Below are 16277 nucleotides of genomic sequence, written 5' to 3'. Positions count from 1 at the left end.
GCAAGCAGTGAAAATTTGTTCTTTCGCTGTCGGTGTTCCTTTAATGATGCCCTTAGCGTTGTGAGATGTGAGTTAACACCGTAAAGTCCTGCCTTTATGGATGCACTCGTTTGAATAATATTGCATGTTAACCTGGTTTTAAGACAAACCATACCATATTTTAAGCTGGAATATTTTGGTGGCAAGTTTCTAGAATTTCTTTTGTGCCGATACTTTATGGAGATTAGCATCTGTTTTTAACCAACTTGAACCCTGCCAAGGCACTTTTCCAACGATCATTTTATGTTTGTGGGGAGATTTAAAAACGACAACACTTTTGCACTAAGCTTCTGTCCTGTGAATTAAGAGAGTCTTTCAATAAACCTTTTTTCCTTTGGTTGGATAACGTGAATGTTAAAGAACTGACTAAAGAAGAGCGCAAGAAGGAAAAGGAGAAGCCGGGGCCCAGCAAGGACAGTAAGAGCAGCGAGAGGAGGCGGGGGAAGAAGGAGGAGGCGGCTGGCCCCAGGGGGAAGGCCACTGCCGAGGGGACAGCTGCGAAGGAGCCCGCCAGGAGGAGGGACCGAGACCGAGACCGAGACCGGGAGAAAGCGGGGCCCCCGGCAGGGTCCAAAACCAAGGAAAGTAGGAAAAAATCAGCAAATACAAAGGATATGTCCAGCAAAATGACATCCAGAGACAAAGATGACAGGAAGGAAGGAAGGAGCCCCGCGAAGCAGGCTCCCTTAGCCAAGGGCGATAACCAGAGGAGAAAGAACTAGAGCCCGGCCTCCTGCCCCAGGACCCGGCATGTTCATCAGTTTGATTTGCTGCTAAAGGAGATTGAGCGTTGCCCCGACTGGGGAGGTCCTGTTAGCCTTTGACCGTCTCTTTACTGGTGCTCGGCGAGTCAGTTCTTTAAAATTGCAGCATACTGTCGAATGCTTCTACATTTAAAAGGTGAAGCTTGAAATATATGTAATAAAAATGTGATGTAATAACATTCTATTTTTATTAATTTATTGATCATTTATCCAGATGACTGTATATTTCTAATGTGAATCTTAGTGAACTTATTAATATATTGAATACTTGCATTGAAGTGGAATACGAATGCTAAGATTTTAAATAGTATTTATATGCAGAGGGACGAAACTTCCAGGGACAGTAAATACTCAGGTGGGAGGAAGTTACCGTCCTCTGTTGCCCTTGGTTTTCTTCCCCCCTTCTCCTTCCTGCTCCCTTCCCCCTCCCCACCTTTTCTCTCCCCAGAGCACCCCCTCGAGCTCAGGCGACACCCCCTGTGCTCCCCCTCCCCAGGCTCTGGCCCCTCCCCCCTGTCCCTGGGGGCTGCCCTTTCCTCAGGCTCTTCCCAGGTTAATTCAGCCCCCCCTTAAGTCTATCTCCTTTGTCTTCGTAGTCATCTCTGGAGGCCCCTCGCTCCTTTGCCCCCAGCTACCTCCCCCCTTTCCACCAGTCCTGCCCTGTCTCCCCTCACCCGGTGCATACTGTGTGCCGGGTCCACTGCCCTGAGAACCCTGGAGACAGTCATGAAAAAGGGAGAATTTTATTTAGAAGAACAATTTTAGAACACATTTATTTATATCTTTACAGACTCCGAATATAGGAAGGCTTTAATTATTCAAATTAGGATTTCCTTTCATTTTATATCACACAGTTTTTCAGTTGTTTTGGTGCAATGCCATATATTTTTCATATTTGATTGTATCATAATTGTTTACGATTTCTAAGGAGTTGTAAATTTGAGATCTAACTAGAAGTCAGAATTTAGTTAAGAAAACATTGAGTACAATGAAACTTTCAGTTTGAATACATTTCGGCAAATGGTTTGTACTGTTCTGTGCATGAGTTCTTAAATCTCTAATTGTGAGTATTCGTAAAATTTAGTTTCTGAATTAAGAGCAACCTGATTTGTTATAACAGAATTAAAACTGCTGCCACAAAGATTTTATCTTAAAAAATAATTCATCTTTTTTATGAAGAGCTTAAAAGCAGGTATTTTGACCTAATCAAAGATAATTCATGTTGGAAATGAGTGAGCATTAAGTGCAGATGTTTTTAAAAGTATTGTGTGCCTTTTTTTTTTTTTTTAAATATATCTGTTGATTTCAGATAGAGGAAGGAAGAGAGAAAGAGAGAAAAAAACATCAGTGATGAGAGAATCATTGCTTGGCTGCCTCCTGCACTCCCCCGACCGGGGATCGAGCCTGCAACCCGGGCATGTGCCCTGACTGGGGACTGAACCTCAGTCTCATAGATCATAGGTCGATGCTCAACCGCTGAGCCATGCCCAGCCAGGCTCTGTGCCTTTTTTCATATGCTATCTAGCAAGTGTTAACTGCTTAAAATCAAACACAAACATTTAATTGACAAAAATTTCAGCTGACACAATAGATTTATATATCAAGGGGGAAATCTAGAGAATATTTAAGTTAATATCTCTCTAATTCAACCCTATAGTTTTATTTAAAACTGAGGTCCAAAGAAATTGTAATGTGGTAGCCTGGGGTTTCATATGTTGATTAGTCAGAATGTTGTTTTTATAGATTACAGGAACACAGTAAACCAAAAGGGGGATTTTATGGTTCATTTGGTTGGCAAATGGAGGGGCCCTGGCTTCAAGCAAGTAGACCCCAAGTACAGACCTGTAGTTAGCGGTGTTTGTTCCTGGCTCTCAAATCTTCGCTCTGCTGATTTCTACTTGACGTTACTGTTTGTGGAGGTGCTGCCTCTTGACGGAGAAGGTGTCCCTCGGCAGCCCGACACATCTCTCTAGTTCAGCAATCTGAGTGCGAAGAGGCAGTTTTCTGGGATGGCTCTGGGAGAATGACCACTGGACTGGTTAGGCCTGGTGACCATCTGTGGCCATCGTCACAACTGTGTTGTCACACCTACACACCATTGTCACAGCTGCATTGTTTAGCTGGGGGTGGGTGAGTTTTCCCAGGCTCCTATGCACAGAGCTTTGGATGGGGGTTGAGTGTGTCCCAGAAAACCACAGGGGATATTTCCTGCAGGAAGGAGAGCTTCTGGGAAAAGAGTGAGGCTCTGACTGAGAACTGGACAGAACACCCAGCAAAACAGGTATCGGACACACAAATATTACAAGATTTTAAAACGGTGTCCTGATATTAGACCTTGCTGCTAAGATGGATTGATTTTCAGATCTAGACTCCAAATTTTAAGTGTTAGATGATTTTTTTCCGTTGCAGAAGGGTGAAGATTTATAATTACATTTACTGAAGGACAGTGGGACATAATGTATATGAAGGCTAAATGCTAAGAAAATGCATGAAAAATTATTTTTAGAATAACCTCTAATCAGCAGAATCATAAACAGTCATCTGTCTAGTAAAGCACCTGAGTTTTCGTTTGAATTGATCAGCTCAGGAATTGGATTGAAACGTCTCTACTAAGACATTTAAAAATATTTCTTCAGTAAACAGAGGTTTTAACTGAATCTTATTGAAGTTGGGGCCACACTTTATCTAACTGCATTGGCCTTGGAACACTGACTAGTCAACTAAAACACTTAGACCGAGATTAGCTTTTGGTCCTGACTAATGGGTTAAATTTATGCTTGAGTGCTCAGTTTTACTCACTTTTTAAATTTAGTACGTGGTTATTTCTATATTCTGCTTCATATTGTTATCTAAAAATAATTAAAACCAGAAAGGTTACCCTTTTTAAAATAAGTCAACTATAAACTGGGATGAAATTTTTGTAATGTTAAGTAATTGGGAGTTGGAAATCTTGAATAGTTTCTGTTATTTTTGACAGTTATATAAAACACCCACATGCTGTGTCATCTCTATGTTCCACTTATTGATTCATTTAACACATATTCGGAGTATCTGCAGCTGACCAGGGGCTGTGCCAGGCACTGGGGTCCACGTGGTCAAGGTAGTTCCAGCCCCGCGGTGCCCTGCTACGAAGTAAGCAAGGGGCTGGGGAGAAAATAATGGCACAAGCTACTGCTAGTTCTGCCCACTCTTCCCCCTGCCTACACTGTGGTGGGTCACCTCCCTCTCTTCCAGGATCCAGCTGAGTCACATCTGCACTTGAACTTTCTCTGACCCTCTCCTGGGTGGTTGGACTGTGTGCCTTCCAGTTACATTGCCCACCACTGTGCTTCATTCCTGGACTTTGTTTTCCTACAGACTATGATTTATGTTCGGTCTCTGTCATAGTAACTGATAATAATAGGCATTCACTGTGTGTTTATTGAATGGTGAACATATAAAATTATATTAGAAAGAAGTGTATTTTATTTTAAAAAAAGAAAAACCCAGAAGTTTCTTCAGTAATTGTTTAAATCACATTGGAAGTTGCCTGTAGCTGTGCTCATGTTGCTGTGTGTATGTGTGTGTGTGGGGGGGGGGTGGAAATTTGTTTCTTTAGAAGAAATAAAGGAAAACATAAGTTGGTGGAAAAAATCATTTAATTCTTAAAACCTATATAAGGAGGTACTATGTGGAGACCAAAGTTGCAGCACTGGCAGTGTGCTCAGGATGGGGTTCAAGTGGAGTTTCAAGGCAGCCCTCTGGGTTCATGTGCCTGAGCTTCTACACCGTCTTATGTTAAGATGTTACACGGAGTCATTCCATTCCGGTCTTTGTGGAGTCCTTCCATCGCTCTTGAAACCAGGCTCTTAGGAGCCTTTTTGGTGTTTAATTTGGGGGGGTTCTGTCGTCTTCCTCTGAAACCTGTCCATCTCGAGTCACGTGATGACGCTTTGAACCTGGGATTCTTGCTGTGTGTCGTGGGGCAGCTCGTAGTTCCTGGTAGTCTCAGATTTGGGTAAGTTACAGAGCTGGTGTTGGGATGCCTGCTGACTTCTGTGTTTGCTGATTATATAAGTCAGAACGAAGACAAGGATTCACCTGGTCAGTTAGTATGCATGCATTCCTGCTTTATGGATTCCCAGGAATATTTCTCAAGTTTCATGTACCTGTGAGGGTTATTCTTGGGGTATATTGATTTAAACGGTTAGATTACTTGCATTTGAAGCAGTGGCAGTCCTGAGCATTTCCCCTTCACAAATACCAGCAGCTGGAGTAACCTGGGTAGGTAACATCAACATTTTCACCAATCTGTGCACCACTGGATTAGTAAACCAAAGACTAATACACTGGGAAGTTTAAAAATGACTTAGCTTTTATGGGCGAAGTATATGAAACCCTGTGAAACATAATACTATTTATAACTCCCAGATTTTGTTGAGGAAGTGTTTTGTATGTAATTCTTATGAAAAATGAATCCTTTGTTTTCACTCAGAGTAAAGACCTCTGTGACCCCTTTTCCAGGCCCTTTCTGATTCTCACACCCTCAGGCCCTTGCTCCAGCTGCATAAGCCACCTGGGTCTCTGGCTCCCAGGACCCTCGCTGCTGAGGAATTTTGTACTTGTTCCAAAACCTTACCTGGAGCACCTTTCCCCACTGTAACTCAAGCAGTGACAAACCTGTTCAAATCTTATCAGTGTGTCCTTTCCTCATCAATTTAGAGCAAATAGCCCTGCCACCTCTCCCCAAGGGCCTAGCCTCCCTGCATCCCTCTTCCCCATCCCATTTCCCATCCCCTACACTCTCAGGATTTTGTGTTTCCTATTTTTATAATTCTTCCCTTTCCGGGACGTAGGTGCTAAATATTTGTTGAATGAATAAATGCCATATGCATAATGTAGTAAGTTTTAAACTCCGTCATGTACATGGGAAGAAAGTACATTTACCCTTCCCCATGTGGTCAGGTGAAGTTGCATAGCAGTGAATGAGCTAATATGGGGTCAGGGTCATTGTGTCAGGTAATCAGATTTGCCATGAATGGTTGACTTAAAGTGCTCATTTCATTTACTTTTTATAACTTCTTCCATTTTTAATTAAAATTGGAGGAAAGATTTTATATTTCTTCAATACAAACCTGATTTTAAAATTTTTCTTAATTTATGTGATACACCCAACGAACTGAAAACAAGGTATGTTTTAAGGGAATTAATTTATTTTCTAAATGATGCAGGAACTGTGTGGTTGGTTGACTCACAGCATTCGTTCAGCTCTACATAATTACTGTCAGGCAGCTGTGGTCAGCCTGTGCCTCTTGCCAGCTTAGGAATGGTCGTGGGTTCTGGTCTTGACTTTTAAACTGAAAGGGAAGACTGCTGGAGGCCCCTGGGAGAGATTTCCTCAAGCCTAAGAGAGAAGGAGAGCAAGAGGAAAGAAAGCAAAACGTCCTTTGCTTTTGGACATAGTCTTGTCTGAAAGAGGAGCTTGCAGCTGGGAGCCCCGATTACTGGCCTGAGGAGGAAGCCGGGCTGAGCGAGCCAGCCTGCACGTCTGAACTGGATAATAAAGTCCCTTCTTGCTCAAGCCTGTGTGAGTTGATGTTTTGTTATAAGTAGTCCTGGGAACATCCGAACTGATACATTCATTTCATAATGTAATGTTGAATATTTCACTGCTCCACCCTTGTCCTGTGTACCTCATAATAAATCTAACTTGAAAATCTTTTCTTTGATTGTGAATTGACCTTATATATATTTTCTTTTTCTTTAACTTTTCTCTACTTTTTGCCTAAAATTAAATATGAGACATGGATTTACCCCTATTCTCCAAAGACACTTATTCATGGACTAAAATGCATTTGGGTGCCAAAAAGTATTTGGTAACCCCAGGGCTAATTCTGCCATATGGATTGTCGAAGCAGTAAGAATTGGTCTAGAGTGTGTTTTTGTTAAGTTTTAGGAACTGTATATGTTTTGGGAAGGTGTGCTAGTATGATCCTCAGCTTCTTTGGTGTTTACAGTATTGTTTATTTTTGTGCCGATTTCACCTCTGGAAAATAGCTGTGACCAGGTATCAATAAATTTACAAGTTCTCTGCCACTTTGGACAGAAAAGGGCTTGATGTTTTCTCTTGTTACATACTTTTGCTTTCTCCTGTCTATATTCACCTTTTACAATTTCAATTTTAGAGACAAATAACTCTTAAGTTGATTTAGAGAAAGCGAACTTGAGGGGCATTTTATGCCTGAATATTGGTGTATGAGTAGTTTCCAAACCCTTTCAGCAAAGAAATTATTTTTTCAACGGAAACTTTTCTCATAACCCAATAGGGGGGATTTTGAGGCAGTTCAGATCTTTATTGTTTGGTGGGGAAATTTTGTTGCTTATTGAACTTACAGAGCGCAGTTTGAAAACCTACTACGTATAGGATTCGTGAAGAATCACCTGTAAGTTTTCGTTCAGACTGAGACACTTTTGTGAGGAAAATAATTCTACCGGGACAACAGATTATCAATCAGCTGGAACTGTCCCAGGCAAGCTAGGGTTGTACTGGTGGATGCTGAGCACAGGTGTGTCTATTTGGTAAACAGTAGGGAAATTTATGTGCATCTCCGTTCCCACCTTTGCAGCCCTAAGCCACTGTAGTGCAGCTAAGGAGCCTGGCCCCACAGAGTGGTCACACCGTTGGGTGTGTTCAGCCCTTCAGCAAGTGTTTATTGAGCCCTAGCTATGCTCCAGGTGTTTTCTCAGGGGCTAAGAGCAACAGTAAATTACATGATTCTGCAGATTCTTAAGGTTTACCCTATTTATTCAGCAGAACTTGGCAGTGGATAGTTCCATACATGTGCCACTAGCATTTGAGAGATGTAAGAATAGATTATTTAAGTGGAAAGCAGCATGGGAGCTTTCAGTCCTGTATTTGGCATTTAAAATGTGATGTATTTTAATAGGTCTTCATCTTTTCCTCCCTCGGCCCCTGAAATCCAACTACAGTTAGCATCCGTGGGTATCTGTGTATACTCCCTTTGTATGTTATAGTTGGAAGCGACTTTATTGTTAGGGACAGAACACAGCTGTATGCATTGGTGTTTGTTTTACTAGTGGTCGGTTTTTGTGTAAGTAGTGATGAGAATAACTATAGGAAATAAAATGATGGGGTGTGGTCCTGTGTATCTCAGCATCTGTAGGGTTTCGGAGAGGAAAGTGGGAGTATGTTTTGTGAATGAGAGAAAAATGAAGGGGAAAAGAGAAAATACAAAGAATCAAAAAAGAATAAAAGAGTGAAATGAGAATTTTCTGGACTACAGTAGTGTATGTACATTAAGAATTTATAAAGGTGCTTAAGATTAGAAAAATGCCTCTCAGTTGTCTTGGCCTTTTCACTCCAGGCTTTGGACATGCACAACACACTCCCTAGAGTAATAACTGTTGGCACATGGTTCTCAGTGGTGTAGCAAGGAGCCCAGGGTTTGGCACCTGGGGTCCGCAGACACTTGAACCTGGCTAGTTTAGCCTTCTAATAGTTGCATTTAATGGAGGGTATACTTTAATGTTCTACCTATAACATACCAAAGGACTAATTCAGTATAACATATTTCAAATTGGTGTTGACTTTCAAATCAGCTTTCATATTAATTTACTCTGATGTCTTATTTTTCTTAAGACATAAAAAAAGAACTTTTTCATCTGTATCTTTTCGTTCTTACGGAATAATATGTTTGCTTGTGTTACCTTTAGAAGATTGTAAATAGTTATGTGTGATTTCTTCTCACTTTTAACTAAAGTTTTCACAAAGGATAAATATGTGTAAATCAAAATCAGTGTGCTCACCAATAACAGTCGAAAGTTCGAGTATACCTCGGTTGTCTTTTTGCTGGAGTCAGAGTTCAGGACTGAGAAATTCACTAGTCACCTATGACACAAGGAGCTTGAACTCACACTGAACTGCTTTTGGCAAGTTTAGACATGACTTTACATTTTAGAGATTTGTGAGCATTTAAACAGTGATTTTTGTTTTGTTTTTTAATGACGGGTTAACTTAGGTAAAGAGATGTTTAAAGGCCCATGTGAAGTTAAAGAGCAAACTCTTTCCCTACTTCAGGTTTTAAACCTATCAGTATTTTCATGTAGTATAAAGTCTTGTAAACTTTAAATTACTTTGACTATTGATGAAGTGTTTGTAAATATTATTTGTCCTGGTTTAACATGTTGAAAAAGAGAAAAACAAAGAAACAAAAACGTAAGTTAACTTTGTGAATAAAAATGCAGGCCTTAAAGAAAGATCTGCTTCAGAGCCAACAGTCCCACCTGAAGAGCCTGAGAGGTACCCGGAGGAGCAGGTTCCCGAGGGGACAGGTAAGCTTTGCTGTAATTCCCACCCATGCACTGCAGCCTGCCAGGCATCCCAGTTTGCAGTTTCCAGAATCACGTTTTTACCCATAATTTGTTTTGCCCTGTGTAGAGAGTTGTGAAATACTTTTCCTCTCCTGAAATTTTATAGTAAATTTAATTTTTTAAAATGAGCATTAACACAGAAGGATTTTAGTTTCTGAGTGCAAGAATCAAAGGCACAGGTAGATGGCTGCTCGTTGCCTGAGATCACACAGGAGCATCAGCAATGAAATGCTGTGTTTCTCGATTCCAATTCCAGGACCTTGAAAGTAAAGTCAGACACAGATTGCTCGCTAGTTTGTCATCGTTTCTCACATTATTTAATAGAGTAGGTCTACTGAGTTCCCAATCTGAATATGAAAGTCTCTTTTCTACATCAAAAGGCTTCCCACCTCCAGGTATCTATAAAGCCTTTTTACATATTCATGAATTCCTAGATCAATTCAAGTATCTTATTAGTCACCCGTGGGGTGGAAGTTGGTAAATAATGTTTGAATCCATTACTGTTATTTCCTGTTTATGCCGAGATATTTATTACAAAGTAGTGTTTAATTTCTGCATGTTTTTCCTTTACTCAGTTCTCAAATACTTGGTTTCATTTTGCCACCTCGTGGAAGTATTAGGAATGACACCACATATTTACTAGCGACTTAAGTCCTGGGTACAGTTGGTCCTTTGGCTAATTTTATCACTTTGATGACCAATATTTCCTTCCTTTTAAGATCAGTTTGTTGGTTTGGTTTTTAAATTCAGGTCATAATCGTAGGAGAATTTACTGTATCCCTCCCATTCCTGTAGAATTTCTATAAGCATTCAATGGCAAGAGTGATTTTTTTAAAGACATAATTTAAATGTGTTTGGATTTAGCATCCTAGATTTTACTTTGTACTAAATAAATTTATAATTAAGAAATTTTTCAAAGCTAGAACCTACTCTGAAATGTGCCATTCTCTTTCACTCCTTTTAATTTTTTAATACTACTCTTTGCATATTACTGATAACTTCTCATGTCCTTTTCAACTTCTTGGCAATATTTGGTTTAGTTTAAATGTTGCCTTCTCAACCTTTCTCTTAACTGACTTTTTCTCTCTTCTTTGACTACCACCTATTGCATAAACATAGGTACACACCTCTCATTAAAACACAATAAAATAAACCCCTTCTTGATGCCTGCAGCCCTTTGTCTCTGCTCTCCAGTCCCTCTCCTTGCTGTATTTGCCAGACTTTTGAGAGAAGGATCTACAGTTGGTTTTTTGCCTTGTTTTCCAGTCTATCTTGAGCTCAATCTGTCTGGCGTCTGCCTCTAGCAGCCCTCCCCAGGGAAAGGGAAGAGCATTACAGAACCAAGGGACAGATGAAACAGCTCGGTGCACTCCCAAGTTCAAACCGGTGCTGGAGCAGAGGGGTCTGGAGAGGCACATGCGGGCTGGGCTATGGATTCTGTCCTGGAGAGCTTAGCTTTTCATCGCTTCAGGCAAAGGCAGTCATGAAAAGGTTAAGCCGAGGAGCAGACTGCCACCCGCCACTTGTCCTTACCTTATGTTCTCTGGAAGGCTGTAAAACTGGGAGTCCCCTTAGGAAGCTGTCTCGGCCATTGTGAGAGATGGTGAGGGACAATGGAGATTGGCAGGCTCTTCTCTGATTATATGAGTCTATATTTAAAAGTGGCTTGTGGAATATAAACATCTATAAAAATAGAAGGCACTTTCTGTGCTTTAGAAATGGTTTTGTAGTGTGATTAGCAAAATAGACTCATAAACGTTTTCCTATGTGAAGTCCCAATGAACTTGCTCTATTTCTGTCATTGAAGATTGGCTCGGGAATATAGTTGATGGCACTGGCATTATTTCATGTGACAGCATTCACGGCACTAAGCCTAGTGCTATTTCTATTTACTGAACATGGACGATGTCTGTTAGAAAATTTGTAATAGCGTTAGTGTAATTACAGCTTCTGGTTTGTTGCGTGATGGTGCAATAAACGTGATAATCCGATAAGCAACACAGAGGTGTCGGAATGTCATTACCACTGGGGTTCACTTTGTAATTGATAGCTACTCGAATCTATGAATCCAACTGTCAGATGGAGTTCTCCAAAGCTGAAAGGATTGTCACTTATAATGTGAGGTCTTCTACTCACGATTCATGGCAACATCTGGCGTGGTCAGCCAGCCCTGACCGGCGCAGCCCTCCTACCAGCCGGGCCTTTCCTCCTGACTCTCAGGGGAGACATGTACATTAATGTAGATTGTGTTGACCGTATACATTAATGTACACTGACCTTGTCGTACACATTTTTATCTTATTTCCCAGTACTTTCCTTTCTGAAAGCTTTGCCCTTCCCGTTTTCTTTATTCCATCATTAGTGTGAGTTTTGTTCATTAGAAACGGAAATAATTTTGCTCTGAGTGAGGTGTTTTTTTAAAAGAAAAATCTGAACCCAAATTAGTTTTCTTGTTTTAAAATCTTATGAGGTCTTTTAAAATTTACATCTGCTGTCGAAATAAAATCAATTTTAAATATCTCCCATATTTGCCAACATAGAAAAAAAAGTGGTCACCCAATGTGAGAAGGGTGCATCCAGATATATTCATTTGAATGTATGTATGTACCTGGATGCCATGTTTCAGCCTCTACATTAATGTCCACATCTTTTCTACTTAGTTATGCTTTGTGATTATTTTAGGACCTCAGCATTTTGAAGATGAAATACAAGAAGAAATTCATTCCTCTCTCCATGAAACAGTATACACAGAACATGGTATGAATTAAAATCTGTTGTTTTTTTCATGCATTAAAATAATTCATTGATTAAATGACTAGGACAGTATTTTAAAACTTAATAATTGAGTGTTTTTTTAAGCTTTTAAAAGACATATATTTTTGAAATAGCACTGAACTTGTCTTACTGCACCTTACTGTTCGGGAACTTACTGCATACTTCTAATGAAATGGTAGGAACACAGGAGAATGCAGGAATCGAGGCCAATGCACATGAAGAACAGGGAGGAGATTAGGACACAGCCAACAAGCTGCAGGGGGCTATCGCCCACCCTCACATTTCACTGCCTGCTTGGGGGTTCACCAGAGCACAACAGGGCAACTGCGAATTATGTTGGTCATATTACCAGAGAGGAAATAAATGTGACTGACTTAGAGAATAGAAAACGTTTTCCCAGCGCTTATATCTAAAAAATTTCCTGTCAACTTCTGCATAGAGAATATGCAATGATACTGTAGAAACCAATGTTCTAGGATTTTATGACTATTTCTTGAAGCATCCCTTGATAATAGCAGAAAAGACAACCCCAAAATGTAACAAAGGGATTTTGAAGGGGGCAGAACCCATGGTTTCCCAATACTTCTGATGGTTTGCTGTGAGCTAAAGGTTGTCCTAAAGGAAAAACTGATGTGTCTTAAAAGCAAACAATTGCTATCATTTAAATTGGGCGTTAGCAGGCTACTGCCTGCCTTTCACAGCCTTGGATGTTTGGGGGTAAGGGCACAGCATCCCATCTGGCTCCATCTGTGCTCACGGGGAGATGGGCCCTTGCCCAGTTGTAGGTCCTCTCCATTGGCTGCTGGGGGTCCCAGAGCCTGTGTCCTTCCATTGCTGTGTCACCTCAGCTAGGAAAGCCACTCCACCTGCACGTACATCTGCCTGCGTGAGCGAGCACAGGCTTTCTCTTCCTGCATCTTTTTTAAACGTGTAGCTCAAGGAAGATGCAGTCTAAATAAATGAGTGAGTTCGCTAGAGGAGGTAAGTGCTATAATGGGGAAGCACAGGATGCCATGTGGGGCTGGCCGGCCCGTGGGTGGGGAGCGATGCAGGAAAAGCTATTTTTATTTGAGTTCAAGTGTCGTGCACTCTGTCTGCAGCGCGGAGAATGGGTTGGAGGGACTTTGCCGCGGGGACATCAGAGGGAGGTTGTGCTGGTGACCCAGTGAATGGAGGTGGTTAGTCACCCTAAATTTAGCCAAAGTGGGGAGAGAGAAAGTGGAAAGGGGGGTGGGGGTGGGAATTCAGACAGAAGAGGGGGGAAATCAAGTCTAGCACCTGTGCTTCTTGCCACACGCTCTCGTCTTGGGTCTGTTCTTGTCTTTATCACATCTTTCTCCTTAGGAAATAGGCTGTGGCTTTAGTTTAAATGTCACTGGCATTGCCACTGGATGTATGTCTGCAGCCCCGCGCTCTCGCCCAGGCTCCTGGCTTACCCAGCGGCATACTTGTCTCCATTTGCATGTCGTATGAGAATCTTAGATTTAAATTATATCTAAGACTGAATTCCCGAGTCCTCTCCATCTCACAGCTCTTCCCTCGCTCCCCCCAATATGTTTTTGTTCTTATTTCAGGCTTTTATATTTTAAGTAATGATCTCCCCATCCACGTAGTTGCTTAAGCTAAAACCCTGGGAGTTTTCCTTGACTCCTGCCTCTTTTCCTCCCTCACATGTAATCCTTGGGCGGGTCCGTCCGCTTTGCCTGCAGCGTGTGTCCGGGCTCTGCAGCATGTTAGCCGTCACCTTCCCCTCTTCCCGTGGCCACTGCAGTGGCATCCAGCCGGGCCTGTGTTTCCATCCTTGCTCCCCTGCACCCCTTGTTGATGGGGCCTGACCCCTGTGCCTCACCTGGGCCCAGTCTCTCTCCCCTCAGTCCCTTTCGCTAGCCCAGCTGGCCTTCTCTCTTTCCCTGGTAATTGCAAGTCTACCCCGGCCCTAGGGCCTTTGCACTTGTTATTTATATCTTCTTTTGATGTGTGTGTGTGTGAGAGGGAGAGAGAGAAGGAGAGAGATCCAGCCTTCCCACCTTGCCAGACGGCGCAAGGCCTCCCGACCACCACCCCTGAAGTAGACGCCCCTTCCCCATCTCTGTTTCATTATTGGGTCAATTCCTCCAGCTGCCACTCATTAGCCGTGTGGCTTTAGCAAAGTCTCTCAAGTTCCTCATCCTTCAAAGTGGGATCATAGCACCTACCTCCCAGGGTTGGTGTGATTTCTGCAGAGGGCTTGGCAACAGGAGGCTGGTAAGCCCTAGGTTTTGTTCATGTTGGGCTGTCGTCGACAGCAGGGAATTACGGAGAGTACGACGTTTGGTTCAGGTTCCTACAGAACAGGACCTTGCAGTGAACAGCGATGGCTGAGAGAGAGAAATCCTGCTCACGTAAAAACCATCAAATTGCACTGCCTAAAATGACTGTGAGGAGAAAGGAGTGTGGTAAGAGAGAGTCGTAAATTAGTGATAGGAATGAGAATTGGTAATAGGTTTGCTGAGTAGCAAACAGTCTGAAATGAGAAAATGTAGCAGGCTCTGATGAGAAGACAGAGAACACATGGCACTGACACAGATGGGCTGCATGATTTGGTAACTCCTGAGAGCATCGCGGCGCCTCATTAGAAGTAAGGTAACAAAGGAAGCCTTGCGGTCTTGAGGCAGAGCTCAAGTGCTTTAATTCTCACAACAATGCTGCGAGTAGGTACTCTTATTATTTCCTTTTTATGGAAGAGAAATTTTAGGCACAGAGTAGTTAAGTAACTTGCTCAGGATCACACAGCTGTGTGGAAGAACCTCAGTCTGGAGCCATACGTTCCAGACTCCACACTCCTAACCGCGGTACCGCTCTGCACAGCTGAGTCTAGTTCACTTGAGTTCTTTGGTTAAAGTGTTATATTCAGGACATATTCTGCTTAAAGCCATGTCAAGTTGCTATGGGGAGAATGTTTTTTACACCACAATGACAAGCCATACCATATAGCAGTGGAATAAAGTAGCACGTCTAACATCTACACAAAAGAACAGCTCGATATACAGTGGTCCCTCGGTTTTTGAATGTCTCCATTGACGAACATTTTGGGTCATGAATGCCGTAAACCTGGGAGTAAGTGCTTCGGTTTTCGAACACACCTCGGAAGTCGAACATGCCCACGGCTCCCACTGAGAGCAAGCTCCTGAGGCCCAGCTGTCGATGTGGATCCCTCAGTTTTCAAAGGTTTCAGAGCTTGAACGGTCTTCAGGAACAGATTACATTTGAAAACCGAGGGACCACTGTATCATAGAAGTCTCAGAAGAGAAAATGGACATCTTTGCAAAATGTAAAAGACTAAACTTAGGAACCTTTAGATACAAAGTATAATCCATGGGACCCAATACAGATGACCTAGCATGTGGTTTAAGATCGGTGGCCGGCGGCCATTGGCAATAGAACGTTACTGTAGAGTTATTTAAGGTTGTGACGTGGACTTTTCCATCAATTCTCAATGAAAGGTCATAGGGTCACCTTTTCTCTGACCCAATTGAAGAGGCAAATATATTAATATTTATGATTTATTAATATTTATTGAGCACTTCCTATGGTTAGGCATGGCCCTGGGTGCTAGGTGTCCATAGTGAAAAAAATATATGAGGTTCCTGACCTTGGTGAGTTCACGCTCTGGTGAGAGGAGACCTGTTTCCCCGCCAGGCGGTCCAGCGCTTGGCCAGAGTGAGAGCAGAGCTTCAGGTGGGCGCCAGCACGTGCAGGGGCCTGAGGGGCAGGGAGTGACCTGCAGCGGCACCCAGGGTGCGCCCTTCAGAACGGGCTTACGTGTCTGTCATCCGCTGCCCTGGGCGCCTGCTCTACACCTGTGTCTCTTTGTTCATTGTCATTTTTCAAGGAGAAGACGTACAACCAGAGGAGGACAGACCAGCAAGAGAAGAGCAACCAGAAGATGATGATTTCCTGGTAGGAAGTGAAGCAGATGACAGACTTGAGTCCCTAGAAATTGGAACATTTCAGGAAGGTAGAACATTTTTTTGCTTTTAGAATAAAATACAATAGGTAATTTGTAATTATAATTAAGTTTTTCTTAAATGCCTTTAAAACCAATATTTAATTTTTATCTAAAGTGGTTTTTTTATTAAGTTGAAGGTAAACTTAATAAAAAATCAATTAAAATGATTTTTTCTGCATAGACACAGACAACAGTGTGGTGATGGCCGGAGGAGAGGTGGTGTGGGGGCTGGGTGAGGGCAGACAAAGGAGGGAAAATGGGGACATCTGTGATAAAATCAACAACAAAAGTGTTTTTAAAAATGGTAAAAATGAAAAAAGACTTTGTCCCCTAAAATAAAT

General features: G+C 42.1%; 1 protein-coding gene across 6 annotated transcripts in view; it reads left to right on the top strand.

The window, feature by feature from the left end:
• ASPH (aspartate beta-hydroxylase) overlaps positions 1–16277 on the top strand; it is a 139369-nt gene that overhangs the window by 39126 nt on the left and 83966 nt on the right. For 4 of the 6 annotated variants that reach the window (XM_081116618.1, XM_081116617.1, XM_081116619.1 and 1 more), the window contains exons 4-6: positions 9048–9134; positions 11856–11930; positions 15820–15945. In XM_081116618.1, coding sequence (XP_080972744.1) covers positions 9048–9134; positions 11856–11930; positions 15820–15945 — 288 coding nt within the window. Of the gene's footprint in view, positions 1–399; positions 4431–9047; positions 9135–11855; positions 11931–15819; positions 15946–16277 lie in introns of those variants that run through there. The other 2 variants (XM_081116622.1, XM_081116621.1) reach the window with 2 other exon arrangements.

The sequence above is a fragment of the Miniopterus schreibersii genome (genome assembly GCF_964146895.1).
Source record: "Miniopterus schreibersii genome assembly, chromosome: 17".
In the NCBI taxonomy this organism is placed as follows: domain Eukaryota; kingdom Metazoa; phylum Chordata; class Mammalia; order Chiroptera; family Miniopteridae; genus Miniopterus; species Miniopterus schreibersii.
This window is presented reverse-complemented; position numbering and strand designations above follow the sequence as displayed.